The sequence below is a fragment of the Lutra lutra genome, chromosome 4, assembly GCF_902655055.1.
Source record: "Lutra lutra chromosome 4, mLutLut1.2, whole genome shotgun sequence".
Lineage (NCBI taxonomy): Eukaryota > Metazoa > Chordata > Mammalia > Carnivora > Mustelidae > Lutra > Lutra lutra.
The window spans coordinates 74,994,347-75,012,059 of NC_062281.1; the positions used below are offsets into that span (position 1 = coordinate 74,994,347).

At 37.5% G+C, this 17,713-nt stretch overlaps 1 protein-coding gene and 1 non-coding gene across 5 annotated transcripts in view; both read right to left on the bottom strand.

Moving 5' to 3' along the window:
* Positions 1–17,713, bottom strand: part of SDCBP (syndecan binding protein) — a 46,754-nt gene that overhangs the window by 11,443 nt on the left and 17,598 nt on the right. For all 4 annotated transcript variants that reach the window (XM_047724046.1, XM_047724043.1, XM_047724045.1 and 1 more), the window contains exons 2-4: positions 13,974–14,039; positions 8,405–8,483; positions 7,165–7,274 (exon numbers count right to left, since the gene is read on the bottom strand). In XM_047724046.1, coding sequence (XP_047580002.1) covers positions 7,165–7,274; positions 8,405–8,483; positions 13,974–14,024 — 240 coding nt within the window. In that variant the 5' untranslated portion in view covers positions 14,025–14,039. The remainder of the gene's footprint in view (positions 1–7,164; positions 7,275–8,404; positions 8,484–13,973; positions 14,040–17,713) is intronic.
* On the bottom strand, positions 11,527–11,633 carry LOC125099439 (U6 spliceosomal RNA). Its single transcript, XR_007127168.1, has one exon. It is a non-coding gene; the product is annotated as a U6 spliceosomal RNA (small nuclear RNA).

Below are 17,713 nucleotides of genomic sequence, written 5' to 3' on the forward strand. Positions count from 1 at the left end.
TGATTTGGCTAAAACATATTTTGCTGGGGCTGTTGCCACCCTTTTAGTATTTTACTTGCTCCTTCATATACTCTTATCTGGACAAAATGACAAGGCGGAAAAATTCACCGCAAAAAAAAGAACAAGAGGCAGTACCAAAGGCTAGGGACCTAATCAATACAGACATTGGTAATATGTCAGATCCAGAGTTCCGAATGACGATTCTCAAGGTTCTAGCCAGGCTCGAAAAAAGCATGGAAGATATTAGAGAAACCCTCTCGGGAGAGATAAAAGCCCTTTCTGGAGAAATAAAAGAACTAAAATTTAACCAAGTTGAAATCAAAAAAGCTATTAATGAGGTGCAATAAAAAATGGAAGCTCTGACTGCTAGGATAAATGAGGCAGAAGAAAGAATTAGCGATATAGAAGACCCAATGACACAGAATAAAGAAGCTGAGCAAAAGAGGGACAAACAGCTACTGGACCATGAGGGGAGAATTCGAGAGATAAGTGACACATAAGACGAAACAACATTATAATAATTGGGATGCCAGAAGAAGAGGAAACAGAGAGGGGAGCAGAAAGTATATTGGAGAGAATTATTGGAGAGAATTGCCCCAATATGGCAAAGGGAACAAGCATCAAAATCCAGGAGGTTCAGAGAACCCCCCTCAAAATCAATAAGAATAGGTCCACACCCCATCACCTAATAGTAAAATTTACAAGTCTTAGTGACAAAGAGAAAATCCTGAAAGCAGCCCAGGAAAAGAAGTCTGTAACATACAATGGTAAAAATATTAGATTGGCAGCAGACTTATCCACAGAGACCTGGCAGGCCAGAAAGAGCTGGCATGATATATTCAGAGCACTAAACGAGAAAAACATGCAGCCAAGAATACTATATCCAGCTAGGCTATCACTGAAAATAAAAGGAAGATTAAAAGCTTCCAGGACAAACAAAAACTGAAAGAATTTGCAAACACCATACCAGCTCTACAGGAAATATTGAAAGGGGTCCTCTAAGCAAAGAGAGACCCTAAAAGTAGTAGATCAGAAAGGAACAGAGACAATATACAATAACAGTCACCTGACAGGCAATACAATGGCACTAAATTCATATCTCTCAATAGTTACCCTGAATGTTAATGGGCTGAATGCCCCAATCAAAAGACACAAGGTATCAGAATGGATAAAAAAACGAAACCCATCTATATGTTGCCTACAAGAAACTCATTTTTTTTTTTTTTTAAGATTTTTATTTATTTGACAGAACACAAGCAGGCAGAGAGGCAGGCAGAGAGAGAGAGGGGAGGAAGCAGGCTGCTGCTGAGCAGAGAGCCCGATGCGGGGCTCAATCCCAGGACCTGGGATCATGACCTGAGCTGAAGGCAGAGGCTTTAACCCACTGAGCCACCCAGGCGCCCCAAGAAACTCATTTTAAACCCGAAGACACCTCCAGATTTAAAGTGAGGGGATGGAAAACAATTTACCATGCTAACAGACATCAAAAGAGAGCTGGGGTGGCAATCCTTATATCAGATCAATTAGATTTTAAGCCAAAGACTATAATAAGAGATGAGGAAGGACACTATACCATACTCAAAGGATCTGTCCAACAAGAAGATCTAACAATTTTAAATATCTATACCCCTAACATGGGAGCAGCCAACTATATAAATCAACTAAACAAAATCAAAGAAACACATCCACAATAATAATAGTAGGGGACTTTTACACTCCCCTCTCTGAAATGGACAGATCATCCAAGCAAAAGATCAACAAGGAAATAAAGGCCTTAAATGACACACTGGACCAGATGGACATCACAGATATATTCAGAACATGCCATCCCAAAGCAACAGAATACACATTCTTCTCTAGTGCACATGGAACATTCTCCAGAATAGATCACATCCTCGGTCCTAAATCAGGTCTCAACCGGTATCAAAAGATTGGGATCATTCCCTGCATATTTTCAGACCACAATGCTCTGAAGCTAGAACTCAATCACAAGAGGAAATTTGGAAAGAACCCAAATACATGGAGACTAAACAGCATCCTTCTAAAGAATGAATGGGTCAACCAGGAAATTAAAGAAGAATTGAAAAAATTCATGGAAACAAATGATAGTGAAAACACAACGGTTCAAAATCTGTGGGACACAACAAAGGCAGTCCTAAGAGGAAAATATATAGCAGTACAAGCCTTTCTCAAGAAACAAGAAAGGTCTCAGGTACACAACCTAACCCTACACCTAAAGGAGCTGGAGAAAGAACAAGAAAGAAACCCTAAATCCAGCAGGAGAAGAGAAATCATAAAGATCAGAACAGAAATCAATGAAATAGAAACCAAAAAAAACAATAGAACAAATCAACGAAACTAGGAGCTGGTTCTTTGAAAGAATTAATAAGATTGATGAACCCCTGGCCAGACTTATCAAAAAGAAAAGAAAAAGGACCCAAATAAATAAAATCATGAATTAAAGAGGAGAGATCACAACGAACACCAAAGAAATACAGACAATTATAAGAACATACTATGAGCAACTCTACGCCAACAAATTGGACAATCGGGAAGAAATGGATGCATTCCTAGAGACATATAAACTACCACCACTGAACCAGGAAGAAATAGAAAGCCTGAACAGACCCATAACCAGTAAGGAGATTCAAACAGTCATCAAAAATCTCCAAACAAACAAAAGCCCAGGGCCAGATGGCTTCCCGGGGGAATTCTACCAAACATTTAAAGAAGAACTAATTCCTATTCTCCTGAAACTCTTCCAAAAAATAGAAATGGAAGGAAAACTTCCAAACTCATTTTATGAGGCCAGCATCACCCTGATCCCAAAACCAGACAAGGATCCCATCAAGAAAGAAAACTACAGACCAATATCCTTGATGAACACGGATGCAAAAATTCTCACCAAAATACTAGCCAATAGGATTCAACAGTACATTAAAAGGATTATTCACCACGACCAAGTGGGATTTATTCCAAGGCTGCAAGTTTGGTTCAACATCCGCAAATCAATCAATGTGATACAACACATTAATAAAAGAAAGAACATGAACCATATGATACTCTCAATAGATGCTGAAAAAGCATTTGACAAAGTACAGCATCCCTTCCTGATCAAAACTCTTCAAAGTGTAGGGATAGAGGGCACATACCTCAATATTATCAAAGCCATCTATGAAAAACCCACCGCAAATATCATTCTCAATGGAGAAAAACTGAAAGCTTTTCCGCTAAGGTCAGGAACACGGCAGGGATGTCCGTTATCACCACTGCTATTCAACATAGTACTAGAAGTCCTAGCCTCAGCAGTCAGACAACAAAAGGAAATTAAAGGCATCCAAATCAGCAAAGAAGTAGTCAAACTATCACTCTTTGCAGATGATATGATACTCTATGTGGAAAACCCAAAAGACTCCACTCCAAAACTGCTAGAACTTGTACAGGAATTTAGTCAAGTGTCAGTATATAAAATCAATGCACAGAAATCAGCTGCATTTCTCTACACCAACAAGAAGACAGAACAAAGAGAAATTAAGGAGTCAATCCCATTTACAATTGCATCCAAAACTATAAGATACCTAGGAATAAACCTAACCAAAGAGACTAAAAATCTATACTCAGAAAACTATAAAGTACTCATGAAAGAAATTGAGGAAGACACAAAGAAATGGAAAAATGTTCCATGCTCCTGGACTGGAAGAATAAATATTCTGAAAATGTCTATGCTACCTAAAGCAATCTACACATTTAATGCAATTCCTATCAAAGTACCATCCATTTTTTCAAAGAAATGGAACAAATAATCCTAAAATTTATATTTATATAAATAGACTCAAAATGGATAAAGGACCTCAATGTGAGAAAGGAATCCATCAAAATCCTTGAGGAGAACACAGGCAGCAACCTCTTCGACCTCAGCCGTAGCAACATCTTCCTAGGAACATTGCCAAAGGCAAGGGAAGCAAGGGCAAAAATGAACTATTGGCATTTTATCAAGATCAAAAGCTTTTGCACAGCAAAGGAAACAGTTAACAAAACCAAAAGACAACTGACAGAATGGGAGAAGATATTTGCAAATGACATATCAGATAAAGGGCTAGTGTCCAAAATCTATAAAGAACTTAGCAAACTCAACACCCAAAGAACAAATAATCCAATCAAGAAATGGGCAGAAGACATGAACAGACATTTCTGCAAAGAAGACATCCAGATGGCCAACAGACACATGAAAAAGTGCTCCATATCACTCGGCATCAGGGAAATACAAATCAAAACCACCATGAGATATCACCTCACACCAGTCAGAATGGGTAAAATTAACAAGTCAGGAAATGACAGATGCTGGCGAGGATGAGGAGAAAGGGGAACCCTCCTACACTGTTGGTGGGAATGCAAGCTGGTGCAACCACTCTGGAAAACAGCATGGAGGTTCCTCAAAATGTTGAAAATAGAACTACCCTATGACCCAGCAATTGCACTGCTGGGTATTTACCCTAAAGATACAAACGTAGTGATCCGAAGGGGCATGTGCACCCGAATGTTTATAGCAGCAATGTCTACAATAGCCAAACTATGGAAAGAACCTAGATGTCCATCAACAGACGAATGGATAAAGAAGATGTGGTATATATACACAATGGAATACTATGCAGCCATCAAAAGAAATGAAATCTTGCCATTTGCGACGACGTGGATGGAACCAGAGGGTATCATGCTTAGCGAAATCAGTCAATCGGAGAAAGACAACTATCATATGATCTCCCTGATATGAGGGAAAGGAGATGCAACATGGGGGGTTAAGGGGGTAGGAGAAGAGTAAATGAAACAAGATGGGATCGGGAGGGAGACAAACCATAAGTGACTCTTAATCTCACAAAACAAACTGAGGGTTGATGGGGGGAGGGGGGTTGGGAGAGGGGAGGTGGGGTTATGGACATTGGGGAGGGTATGTGCTATGGTGAGTGCTGTGAAGTGTGTAAATCTGGTGATTCACAGACCTGTACCCCTGGGGATAAAAATACATTATATGTTTAGGAAAAAAAAAAAAAAAAAAAGAATGTATAATAGACAAAGGGAGTCATAATACTAACTACAGCCTCATGAACAGTTACCAAAATAAGAATCCCGGTAGCCATGACTACTTCTTTGATTGTACCTGTATATTTTCTGTAAGTAACAATATTTTTGTTCCTCCATACCTCCTTTGCTGTAAATACATGAATTTTTTATAGCAGTGAACTTTATACTTTGTCTTTACATCAAAAATATTCAGCTGAGGGGTGCCTGGGTGGCTCAGTGGTTAAAGCCTCTGCCTTCGGCTCAGGTCATGGTCCCGGGGTCCTGGGATCGAGCCTCACGTCGGGCTCTCTGCTCAGCAGGGAGCCTGCCTCCTCCTCTCTCTCTCTCTGCCTGCCTCTCTGCCTGCTTGTGTTCTGTCAAATAAATAAAAATCTTTAAAAAAAAAAAAATTCAGTTGAGAATGTGAATACTAAGGGGTAATTAATATTGCACAGTTACTGATACTACAGGCCACTGCCCAGAGATGGCTATGATAACTGGCACTGCCCCATCTTGGCATAAGGGTAGGAGTACTTCATTATAGCAGAGGTAATTGGCTTGGTTTTGTATACCCCTAGGTTAAAAATTACTTTTGTATTTCTAAGACATTATAAGCAAACAAAAGAAACAAAAACAAGAATACGCAACAGAAACCATGTGTGACCAACAAAGCTTAAAATGGTTACCATAAGGTCCCCCTTAACAGACAGTGGGCTGAAACCTCAATTTTACGAAGAACTGCATCTTTTAAAGGGAAACTATGCAGTTATTGCTGTCATTTGAACTTAAAAACTGTGTGGATACAGAGAGTAGTCAAAAGAATAGGCAGTGCTGTGTATTAAGCTACTTTTTGTCAGCTCCAAACCCACCTAGACTGTTGGGTGATGATGGGGCTTGTGCAAAAGATATGTGCAAATTACGTAATCCTTTGTCAGCAGATTTCTGGTTAGCATCCAGCACAGGAGGCTGGAAGGCTGGAGGAGGACAACTACCTTGTTCTTTCCTCTTTGTTTCCAGCCTATCAGCTCTGCCTGGGCCTCACCCTTAACCCTGATGGAAGCAGTTGATTCCATTCTCCAGCTTTTACTGGCACACTTCCAGAACCAACCTTGCTTGCAACCTCTCAGAGGTACCAGTACTGACAGCAGTGTCTACTCCTCCAAGGTGTGATGAGGCCCAGCTCCTAGGCCCTCCCCCCTTCCCCCAAGCTTTTAGGTTCTAAAAACTCCCAATTCTTCCCTGTGTCACTCCAGTCCTAGAAGGAGCAGCAACTTTTCTGCAATTACATCTGTCTTCCATGCCCGTGTTTTTTAATTCTTCAACCTTTTTGCCTAATTTCTTAAATTATTTCTGTTGACATACCTACTATCTACCAAATGGGCCCTGACTAATAAAGCAAGTTTTCAATAATATTTGGTAAGTAATACTAGGTACTGTATTAAGCACTGGGGTTATGGCAATGAGATAGCTATTGACCCTGACCTTCATGTTTTCATTATATTTATAATAAGTACTATAAAATGTCATGGCCTTCCAACAAGGAGGTTGTTAAAGAGATACATTATATTTTAAAGCCTAGAATTTGGGGGTCTTTTATAGGGAGCTTTAGACTTTGAAATGTTAAAAGATTATGAGCAAAAAAAAAAAGATATGACAGACCTATACTTCAGAAAGATTAACCTAGCAGCAGCTTAGTACTGTTTGCTGTAAGAAGTTACTAGAGAAAATTTAAGAGATGACTGTGATAATCTAGGTTAGAAGTATAGAAACCCAGAAGAGGGTTACAGTAGGACTGGAATGGATAAAGTGAATACAAGAAACATGGGGAGGACAGAATCACTAGGTCTTAGTAACTGACTAAATGCAGAAGACTAAGGAGAATGGACTAGTCCTAATAAATCTTTAACTCCTAATAAATTAGAAGAGTAGTAAAAGGTTAAAAGAAAGTAAATCATTAACAAGTGATATCCAGAAGGCAGTCTAAAATTAGAAAAGAGAGAGCAATGCTAAAGTTATAAATTTGTGAGTTAGTCATGAAGAGGAAAGCTTTTGTCTATGTCTAAAATATGATTTTATACAATTCAAAATTAAGTACAGTATACATACCCCCTGAGCTGGTGCTCCAGGGACCACGGCCATATTTGCACGGATTTCTTCTTCATTTAAACTCAGGCCCATGTACTGGGAGAGCTCCGGATACAATTTAGGATAGAGATCTAATATGAATGAATTAAAAATTAGAATATTTAAAATGAACACTGTTGTTATTATGGGCTTCTATTTGTGTTAAAAAATTACATTTATTTTATAAAAGCTAGAATGAATCTAAATAAGCAATTTGGAAAATCGTCTCCTTATCTCAGTAATGGTAATTAGAAATATGAAATACAGAAAGTTTAGTCAAGATGGAAGTAATTCTTCCAAATAAATTATCTTGCCTTTCTTTTTTCCTAAAATAAACCTATTTTGATTAGGAATTTCATAAGCATACCACTGATTCTCCACCTCAGATCTGACTAAAATGTTTATTGTCAAGTCAGCAACTTTACAACTCATTTAATAAATGCTGCTATGAAAGGATTCCTCTGAACTACAATAAAAAAAAAAATCAAGGCTTGTAAAAGTGTTTATATTTAGTATCTTACCATTTAAAAAAAAGTTAACCACATTCCAATGAAATCTTAGAAACAGTATATTTAAATATTAACAGTACTTAACTTAGTAGCACAGTTATGTACTATTTCCAAATGTTCTTTTTTACATGATTTGTGACTTAAAATGAATTTTCTAAAAGAATGTTATCAATAGTTATATCTGGCTACAAAATCCTATTTAATACTCTTTTTATATTAAGTCATATTATTTAGGGGCTCTGTCCTAAATCCCTATAAACTTAGAAGGAAAAGGAACCAACGAGAAGTATATGGAGACCTAATAAAGATTCCAGAATTTGGGAAGCTCCCCCAGAGGAGGTGATTGCAAACTTCAAAACCCACCCTCACCCCACAATGCTGGAGGACAGTTCAGAAGTTCAAGAGCAGTAGCATGGGGCACAGTTCACATTCACGGTTTCTTCATAAATCAATCAGTCTAAGTTAGGGACTTATGAGGGTTGGTATTTAACTGAATTCACTTAATTCTGATTAAGTTATAAAAACCTATCTTCATATTCATAGTTCACTTTCTTGATTAAAGGGTTTTTTTTTAAGTAAACATTTTTTTCTATTACTAGAACTTTTAACCACATATTTTATGCTGCAGGTTAAAAAAACCTTGGATTCCCTATTTCAGTAAAAGAAGACTTAAATATTTTCAGTTCAAGAATGAACCCAAAATATAAACCTACTTCCATCTTGAGAGATGGGAGCAGAAGCTTCAGACAAAATTGCTGGGTTGCCAGGATTTGCGGAAAAGGCAGTTTGAGCCTGAAAAAGAAAAGAAGAAAATTCTAACAATGCTATATATATATATATATATATATATACTTACTTAAAAGTCTTATATAATTTGTAAGTTAAGTTTAGTACTTTTTTTTTTAAAGATTTTATTTATTTATCTGACAGCCAGAGATCACAAGTGGACAGAGAGGCAAGCAGGGAGAGAGAGAAAGGGAAGCAGGCTCCCCGCTGAGCAGAGAGCCCAATGTAGGGCTACATCCTAGGACCCTGAGATCATGACCCGAGCTGAAGGCAGAGACCCAATCCACTGAGCCACCCAGGCGCCCCAAGTTTAGTACTTCTAAAAAGAAACTTAAACACTGAAGTCTTATTCAATTACGCTTAATTCCGGGGCGTTAGGGTGGCTCAGTCAGTTGAGCAACTGACTCCTGATTTCAGCTGAGGTCCTATCTCAGGGTCTAAGATCCAGTCCTGTATCTGTTCCCGCTCAGGGCAGAGTCTGCCTGAAGTCTTCTTTCTCCCTCTCCCTCTGCTCCTTCCCCCCAACTGCTTGAACTTGCTCTTTCTCTAAAATAAAGAAGTAAATTTTTTTTAAAAATTTAAACTATAGTTTAATTTTAAACACTTCAATATGTTTTTCAAAGAAAATCTGCAAATCTAAAGTACATTTCATATTCTAAATATTTTTAACACTATGGACATAAAATGTGACTAAGTCCCATATAGCCAATATTTCATAGTGCTGTTACAAATTAATAAATTAGTATTTTCAAAATGCACTGTGAAATATATAACTGTACATTTTATATTTTTCATTATTTTTTATTAACTAGTCTAATAATATTTTATTTGCATAAGGAAAAAGCTCTACCATATTCATACAAGTCACCTAAAATACATAAAAACACTAAAATTTAAGTACCTGCTAAGCTGCTAATATTTTGCCATTCTAGCATATCCTACTGAAATAATATTCATCTTCATTTTAGCAAAGAAGGGAATACACTATACTAAGTAAAAAAAAGTACGAAGTAGGGAAAATACCTTATTACTGACATAAAAGAATGATTAAAATAATGTAATTTGTAACTTTTAAACAAATTTCTCAAAATCGTCTTGCAATGTATATATTTATCAAAATGCTACTCATGAGGCGCCTGGGTGGCTCAGTGGGTAAAGCCTCTGCCTTCAGCCCGGGTCGTGGTCTCAGGGTCCTGGGATCGAGACCCTCATAAGGCTCTCAGCTCAGCAGGGAGCCTGCTTTTCCCTCTCTCTGCCTGCCTCTCTGGCTACTTGTGATCTCTCTCTGTCAAATAAATAAATAAAATCTTTAAAAATTTTTATTTATTTATTTGACAGAGAGATCACAAGTAGAGAGGCAGGCAGAGAGAAGGAAGAAGCAGGCCCCCTGCTGAGCAGAAAGCCCGATGTGGGGCTCGAGTCCAGGACCCTAAGATCATGACCCGAGCTGAAGGCAGAGGCTTAACCCACTGAGCCACCCAGGCACCCCAAATAAAATCTTTAAAAAAAAAAAAAAATGCTACTCATGCTCAAGTATGCCAGGAACTCCCCTCAGGCTGCCTTCATAGCCTATGTCACAGTAAGTATTCCAGGACAAAATCCTTTTTCCTATATGGATAGGTCTGACTTTCTAAAACAGCCATGTATCATTTAGAGACAAGATTGGTTGTATGGCCAATCTCCATTATCACTTTTTACTTAATAGGAAATATGTGGATCACATAATGAAGTTTATACTTACACCTTAGCCTAGCCCTGAAATTAATGACAAGAGTAGTCCCAAAGATGCCTGGAGTGATGTATGCTTAATTTAAGTAAGTACAGCCTATAAAAGCATTGGATTCTACTTCCCTCATTGGATTTTAAATGTTCTGATATGCTTGGTATTACATCATACTTAAGTATTTATTGTTTTACAATTTGTCACATTCTAAATTGAAATAAAATGCAATGAAAATCTCTGTAATTTTAAATAATAGTTTACAAACTCAAAGTACACTTTCACCAAATATCAACTAAAAGGAGCTAGGAGCCAGTAGATTACTTCTTGGATAATCTCTAAGGGAAAAAAAAAATAAAACAAAAAAACAAAAAAAACACTGTTCACTCAAAGGAAATAACTATCAAGCCATGAAAAAGACATGGAGGAAACTTCAATGCATATTATTAAGTGAAAGAAACCAATCTGAAAAGCCTGAATATAGTGTGATTCCAAATGTATGACATTTTGGAAAAGGCAAACTACAGAGAGAGTAAAAAGATCAGCAGTTGCCAGAGAGGAGTAAAGAGGGAGGGAAAAATAGACAAGAAATTTTAGGGCAGTATTCTCTCATAGACTTCTATATGAAACTACATTCTATACAGTACTACAAGTGTCTATATGTCATTACACATTTGTCAAAACACCACCAAGTATATAACACCAAGAGTGAACCCTAATGTCAACTATCGACTTTGAGTGGTAATAACATGTTAATGTATGTTAATCAACAGTAACAAATGCACCACTCAGGTGAGACTACTAAGAGTGGAGGAGGATGTACTGTGTGTGTATGTTGGGGGAGGGGCAATTAAGATGTAAAGTCTTTGTGCCTTCCATTCAATTGTGCTATGAACCTAAAACTGCTTTAAAAAATAGAATGTAGGGTGCCTGGTGGCTCAGTCATTAAGCATCTGCCTTTGGCTCAGGTCATGATCCTAGGGTCCTGTGATCGAGCCCCACCAGGCTCCCTGCTCAGCGGGAAGCCTGCTTCTCTCCCTCCCACTCCCCTTGCTTGTGTTCCCTCCCTTGCTGTGTGTCTCTGTCAAATAAATACATAAAATCTTTAAAAAAAAAAAATAAACAAATAAATAAATAACAATGTAGTGAGGCACCTGGATAATGCAGTGGGTTAAGTGCCTGACTCACTTTCATCTCAGGTTATACATGACCTCAGGGTTGTGAAATCGAGCCCTGAGTCCGGCTCTGCACTCAGTGTATAGTCTGCTTAAGATTCTCTCTCCCTCTACTTCTGCCTCTCCCCTGCTCACTCTCCTCTCTAGAATAAAAAAAACAATAAAATGTATTAATTTTTTGCGTGTCATCCTTGCGCAGGGGCCATGCTAATCTTCTCTGTATCGTTCCAATTTTAGTATATGTGCTGCCGAAGCGAGCACAAATGTATTAATTTTTTAAATTGTTCCTTTTTACATTGGTTATTTTCTATTCTTTCACTCGTTGCTTTTATTCTTGTACAACAATACTGAAATAAGAATACTATATACAGAAAGCTCTGTAATAGTCATATATTTATTATGTAATCTGTAGTAAAACAGAAAAGAAGATGGTACATCAAGGAATTAAAGACTATATGTCATTAAATGTAGCATATTATTTCAGACCTACATGGAATCTCAAAGTACTTAAAAAAAAAAAAAAAGGTAATGAGGTCCCCCAAGAAGCACACAGTTACTGCCAGAGCATGTGTGTGGAGCCATGCTCATGGTCTTAGGAGACTAGTAAAGACTGGGTCTCTGTTACATCACTGTTTCTTTTTAAGATTTTATTATTTAGTTGACAGAGAGAGAGAGACAGAGAGCAAGAGCGAGCACAAGCAGGGAGAGTGGCGGACAAAGGAAGAGGAAGAAGGAGGCTCCTCAGGGAGCCAGGAGCCCAATGCAGGGCTCAATCCCAGGAATCATAACCTGAGCTTAAGTCAGACGCTTAACAGACTGAGCCACCCAGGTGACACTACATCACTGTTTCTTAAAAGCTTATTTTATGGGCGCCTGGGTGGCTCAGTGGGTTAAGCCACTGCCTTTGGCTCAGGTCATGATCTCAAGATCCTGGGATCGAGTCCCGCATCAGGCTCTCTGCTCAGCAGGGAGCCTGCTTCCCCCTCTCTCTCTGCCTGACTCTGCCTACTTGTGATCTCTCTGTCAAATAAATAAATAAAATCTTTAAAAAAAAAAAAAAAAAAGCTTATTTTATACAGGTGTAACTACCACAGACTTCTGTTAAGGATTCATAACGGATAGAGATTCAGGGATTTTATGATGCTAAAAGCAACAGCCTAATGCCTTTGTAAAATAATTTACAAAATAGGCGAACTGCCAGTTCACTGCTGCAACTTTGCTGTGGTGTAACTGGGGCTCAATCCCAGGACCCTGAGATCACAACCTGAGCTGAAGGCAGATGCTTAATAGTTCAATTCTATAAAAACTAACAAAAAAGAATGAAAACAGATTAGTCATTTAGTCATTCATTCACATCTGTCTGCAAATCCTTATTTATTGCTCTGATGTCATACTGATAGCTTGTTATTCATGAAGGCAACATATTTTAGATAAAAGCTTTTTAAAAACAAAGTATGTGTGTTCAGATGAACTTTGTAGAAATAAAAACCCCATGAGAAAAATACTGACAAAATACTGAAGAAAGAATAGAGCATTTAAGGTAACTGAACAAACCCCTTAACACTGAAGCATCAAAGCCTTTACCAGAGGAACAGATTTCAGAGATTTTACAAACCACATTTTAATATCATCAGTGGATTTATGATGTAGAATATGTGTCCACCATGATCTCCCCCCATATTTACCCAATCACTGCTATATGTAACAATTCCACTATTATTGCTGGGGGTTTTCACCCTAGAAAGGCCAACATTTTGCCTGAAAGACACTTTTATACTTGACATTGCTTAAGACTTATCACAAGTTTGTAATAAATTTTTTATGCCCATTAAATAATTATTAAGAAGTAAATCTTTACTTAGAGTACACTAGGGCCAAGGCCCCAAGTAAAAGGATTCTCAGTGTAAACAGCTTTGAAGTATTACAAATTATCCCCAGCTAAACAGAATAAAAACTTACAAAACAGCCAGACTTGACCCCTATTCCTAAACTTTCTTAAGCAGAAGCACCTATTTTCAAAGCTAATACTTACTCTAAGGACTACAAAAAAATTTTTGACTTCATTAAATTAGAAATACTGTAATACTTAACATTTAGACATTAAGAGGATAAATACATGAACTGTCTGTTACTTACACCTAAAAAAATAAATTACTTCGTTTTCATTGTGCATTTATACTTCAAAGAGCATTTCTGTAATTTTTAACTTCAAAATAAAGGCAAAGAATTATTTTTAAAGATAGGTCCTATCTGAAAGAACAATGTACTAATTTTAAACAAAACTATCACCATCTAGAGAGTTGAAGTGTATTTTACCAACTCAAATATATGGTATTTAATTTAAATTTTAGTCTTAAAATCAATCTTTGTTGAAAGAGGTTAAGTACAGTTTTAAAGAAATAATATCCCAAGTCCATTAATTCAGTGACAAAAAAATATTAGTAACTTTTCTGTAATTTTAGTCTGCAATCAATGAACTGAAAAATGTATAAATGTAAAAATGGATACATCTGCTATTTAAGTTCTTTGCTTCACTTCATCTATAAGCACAATGTAGGACCCTGTATATTGAAGAAAAGTACATAAACAACTTGAACATACCTGAATAACTTTGTCTACCTTCAGGTCTTCAAGAGATGGGTACAGAGACATTTTTGCAGGATTTTTCTAAAGAAAAAAAAAAAAAAATCCTGTAATTCTAATTTCATTGAAAAAAAAGATTTTGTTTTTAAGATTTTATTTGTCAGAGAGCGCATGCACACAAACAGGGAGAGCTGCAGGCAGAGGGAGAAGCAGGCTCCCTGCTGAACAAGGAGCAAGATGTGGAAATGAATCCCAGGACCTTGGGTTCATGACCTGAACCCAAGACAGACGCTTAACCAACTGAGCCACCAAGGCATCCCTGAAATTTAAGGAATATGTGTAAAACAGCAAAACATATAAACATCTATAAATTTTTAACACAATAAGAAACACTTAATTGCAAAACACGGAAAAATATGAACATCTAGCCTATACTAAAAACTGATTACTGGTTACCAAACTACATCCCCCTTCCTTACTACTACTATCAAACTATATTCACTGAAGATCTTAAATTTCCTTCAAGGAAAAGTCCCTTAATTTCAAAAGTTTAAAAAATCAAATAGAACAGTTATGTGACTTGCCTAGCTTACACAAGTGCTTGGTAAATGAGAAAGCATTATATCCAAACAAAAACCTATAAGGGCTCCTAGACCATATCTATGAAATAAATACACACACACACACACACACACAGATATATTCTTATATATGTATTTAGAAAAAACAATATACACTAATCACTAACAGTAATTTTATCTTTAGGACACATTAATGATACAGATAATAAAGGACTGAGGAATAAGATGGAAATTATTACATTTTAAACATTTCTATACTGTTCAGTGTTTTCTAATGACCACTGGCTTTTGTAATAATGTAAGAATTTAAAACAAAGTTCTCTAAAAGTATCACAAGGATATGTATTTGAAAATTTTGAGATGAGTATCTGGTACTTTCTTTAAACCCAACAAAACAATATATACCAAAACTGGCATAGCATAGGTGTATCAGAGGTTCTTGAGCTGGCTATCAATTTATTACCTATCATCTCCAAATCCACGCATTACTGGGGCCTCTGCAAATGGAACAGGGCGTTTTAAATAATGCTCTGTCGCCAGCTAGCGGAGGCTGAACTTCGTCAGGGTAGGGAGCTGGAGATACACTGGAGGAGAAAAGGTTTTTCATTACAGTTTCCAGTATACCACTCCAGCCAGCCTCTTGAAGAACCTGCTTCTCTAGCACCTTGCTCCTGGCAGGAAGCAGCTTCTTAAGAACCCAACTCCTTCAGTCCACAAAACCAACACCAACCCCAGCACTGTTCAGCAGCTTCTCAGCATGCAAGGCATCTCCCCATGTGTAGCTTTCCCTAACACTCCCCTCATGTGCAGCAAGTTCCAAGGTGCAGCACCTTCCTGTAACTTCCACAAGCACTCCACAGGGAGATTTCCAGTAAATTTGGTTTTGAGAAACCAACTTCACTATCCACTGAGCAACAGCTGCACTCACCAACAAGGCCTGTGCTGTCAGGCATGGGAAGAGGGCAGCCTCTTCTTGGGGCACTCTAACTCACCCCTGAGGTTAGTAGATACTTATTAAATCTGCTCTTTCTGTATTCATTAAAGTTCTTTTTACCTACTTTACTTTCTACAATTCTTATTCCTTTAATCTTATTATAGTTAATAATACCATAAATTTTTTCACTGTTTAAATTACTATATGGCTTCTGTCTCTTGGCTGAATGCTGAGTAACAATACTTTTTAAAAAGTTTATGTACTTTGGGGCACCTGGGTGGCACAGTCAGTTAAGCATCCAACTCTTGGTTTTGGCTCAGGTCATGATCTCAGGGGTCTAGACATCAAGCCCCACATCAGCTCAGAGCTCAGTGCAGGATGCTTGAGATTCTCTCTGCCTCTCCCTCTGCCCCACCCCACCCCACACCCATGAGCCTGCTCACTCTCTTTAATAAATAAATCTTTAAGAACTCTTAAGAAATCTTAAGAAAAAAATCTTAAGGAAAAATGTATATACTTTGCACACCAAAAATTCACTTTTTTAAAGTATACAATTCTACAGTTTTAATAGATCTGCAGTTGTACAGCCATCCCTACCATCTAATATTAGAACATTTCTATTACCCTTCCCCCCAAAACTCCATGCCTATCCATTCTCCCCTCCCTCCAGCTCCAGACAACTAAAAATCTATTTTCTGCTTCTTGATTGCCTATTCTGGATATTTAATCAAGAATCACAGAATACGGGGCGCCTGGGTGGCTCAGTGGGTTAAAGCCTCTGCCTTCGGCTCAGGTCGTGATCCCAGGGTCCTGGGATCGAGCCCCACGTCGGGCTCCCTGCTCTGCAGGAAGCCTGCTTCCTCCCACCTCTCTCTCTGCCTGCCTCTCTGCCTACTTGTGATGTCTCTCTCTCTCTGTGTGTCAAATGAATAAAATCTTAAAAAGAAAAAAAAAGAATCACAGAATATGAGGACTTTCCTGTTTCTTTTTCACTTAACGTTAACACCTTCAAAGTTCATCCATGCTATAGCATGTACCAGTACTCCATTCCTTTTTATGACTGACAAACATTCCACACTATGGACATGCTACATTTTGGGTATCCATTTATCAGTCACTAACATTTTGGGTTTTCACACTTTTTGACTATTAAGGATAATGCTACTAATGATGCTAATGAGCATTTACATCCAAGTGTTTATGTAAACACATATATGTTTAATTCTCTTGGTATTCAGCTAAGAGTAGAGTTGCTGGGTCACATGGTAACTCTGTTTCACTTTTTGAGGAACTGCCAAACTGGGTTCCAAAGTAACTGTTCCACTTTACATTCCCACCAGCAGCATGTAAGGGAGAGTTCCAATTTCTCCGTATCTTTGCCAATACTTGCTATTATCTTTTTTATTACAGCCACCTTCCTGTGAAGCAGCATCCCACTGCAGTTTTGATTTGTATTTCTCTAATAGCCAATGATGTTCAGCACCTTTTCATCTGCTTATTGGCCATCTGTAGATCTTTGGAAAAATGTCAATTCAAATTAATTGTCTGAGTTACTAATTTTTCTTTTCTTTCTCTTCTTTTTCTTTCTTTCTTTCTTTTTTTTTTTTTTTTAATTTTCCTGGGCTAGACACTTGAATAAAAATGGCCCGATAAAGGGGTGCTTGGGTGTCTCAGTCAGTTAAGTGTCTGCTTTCCACTCAGGTCATGATCTCAGGGTCCTGGGTTAATTTCTCCCTCTCCCTGCCCACCCTACTCATGTTCTCACCCTGCCTTTCTCTCTCAAAGAAATAAAATAAACCTTTAAAAAAAAATGGCCTGATACAGTTTTTAAGGAGAACATAGGGCTTGTATCTGTGAATAAAATGCAAATTCATGAGAAAGCACAATAAGAAATTGTTTAATTCTATTAATCCAGGGAAACAAAATAAACTACCTTTTCTGTGTCTCAAAAAAATCATTAAGCTTCCTTCTTAAACATGTTTTATTTACATTTCCAATCATTTTATCGACATCATAAAATCATTTTAAATTCACTGGAATAAATGTTGACTTTTAATCTAGTACTATCACTATTTTTGGTTTCTACTTCTAGTTCTGCCACTGGCCACCTATAAGATCCCCTTTTCCTTATGAAAAAGGAACTGGATGAGTGGTAAATTTCAAAACTCAGAGAGCAGTTTTCTCAAACATTTTCCTCATAGAAGCTTTCCCTTAAACAAATATTAACCAAAATTGTCTGAACA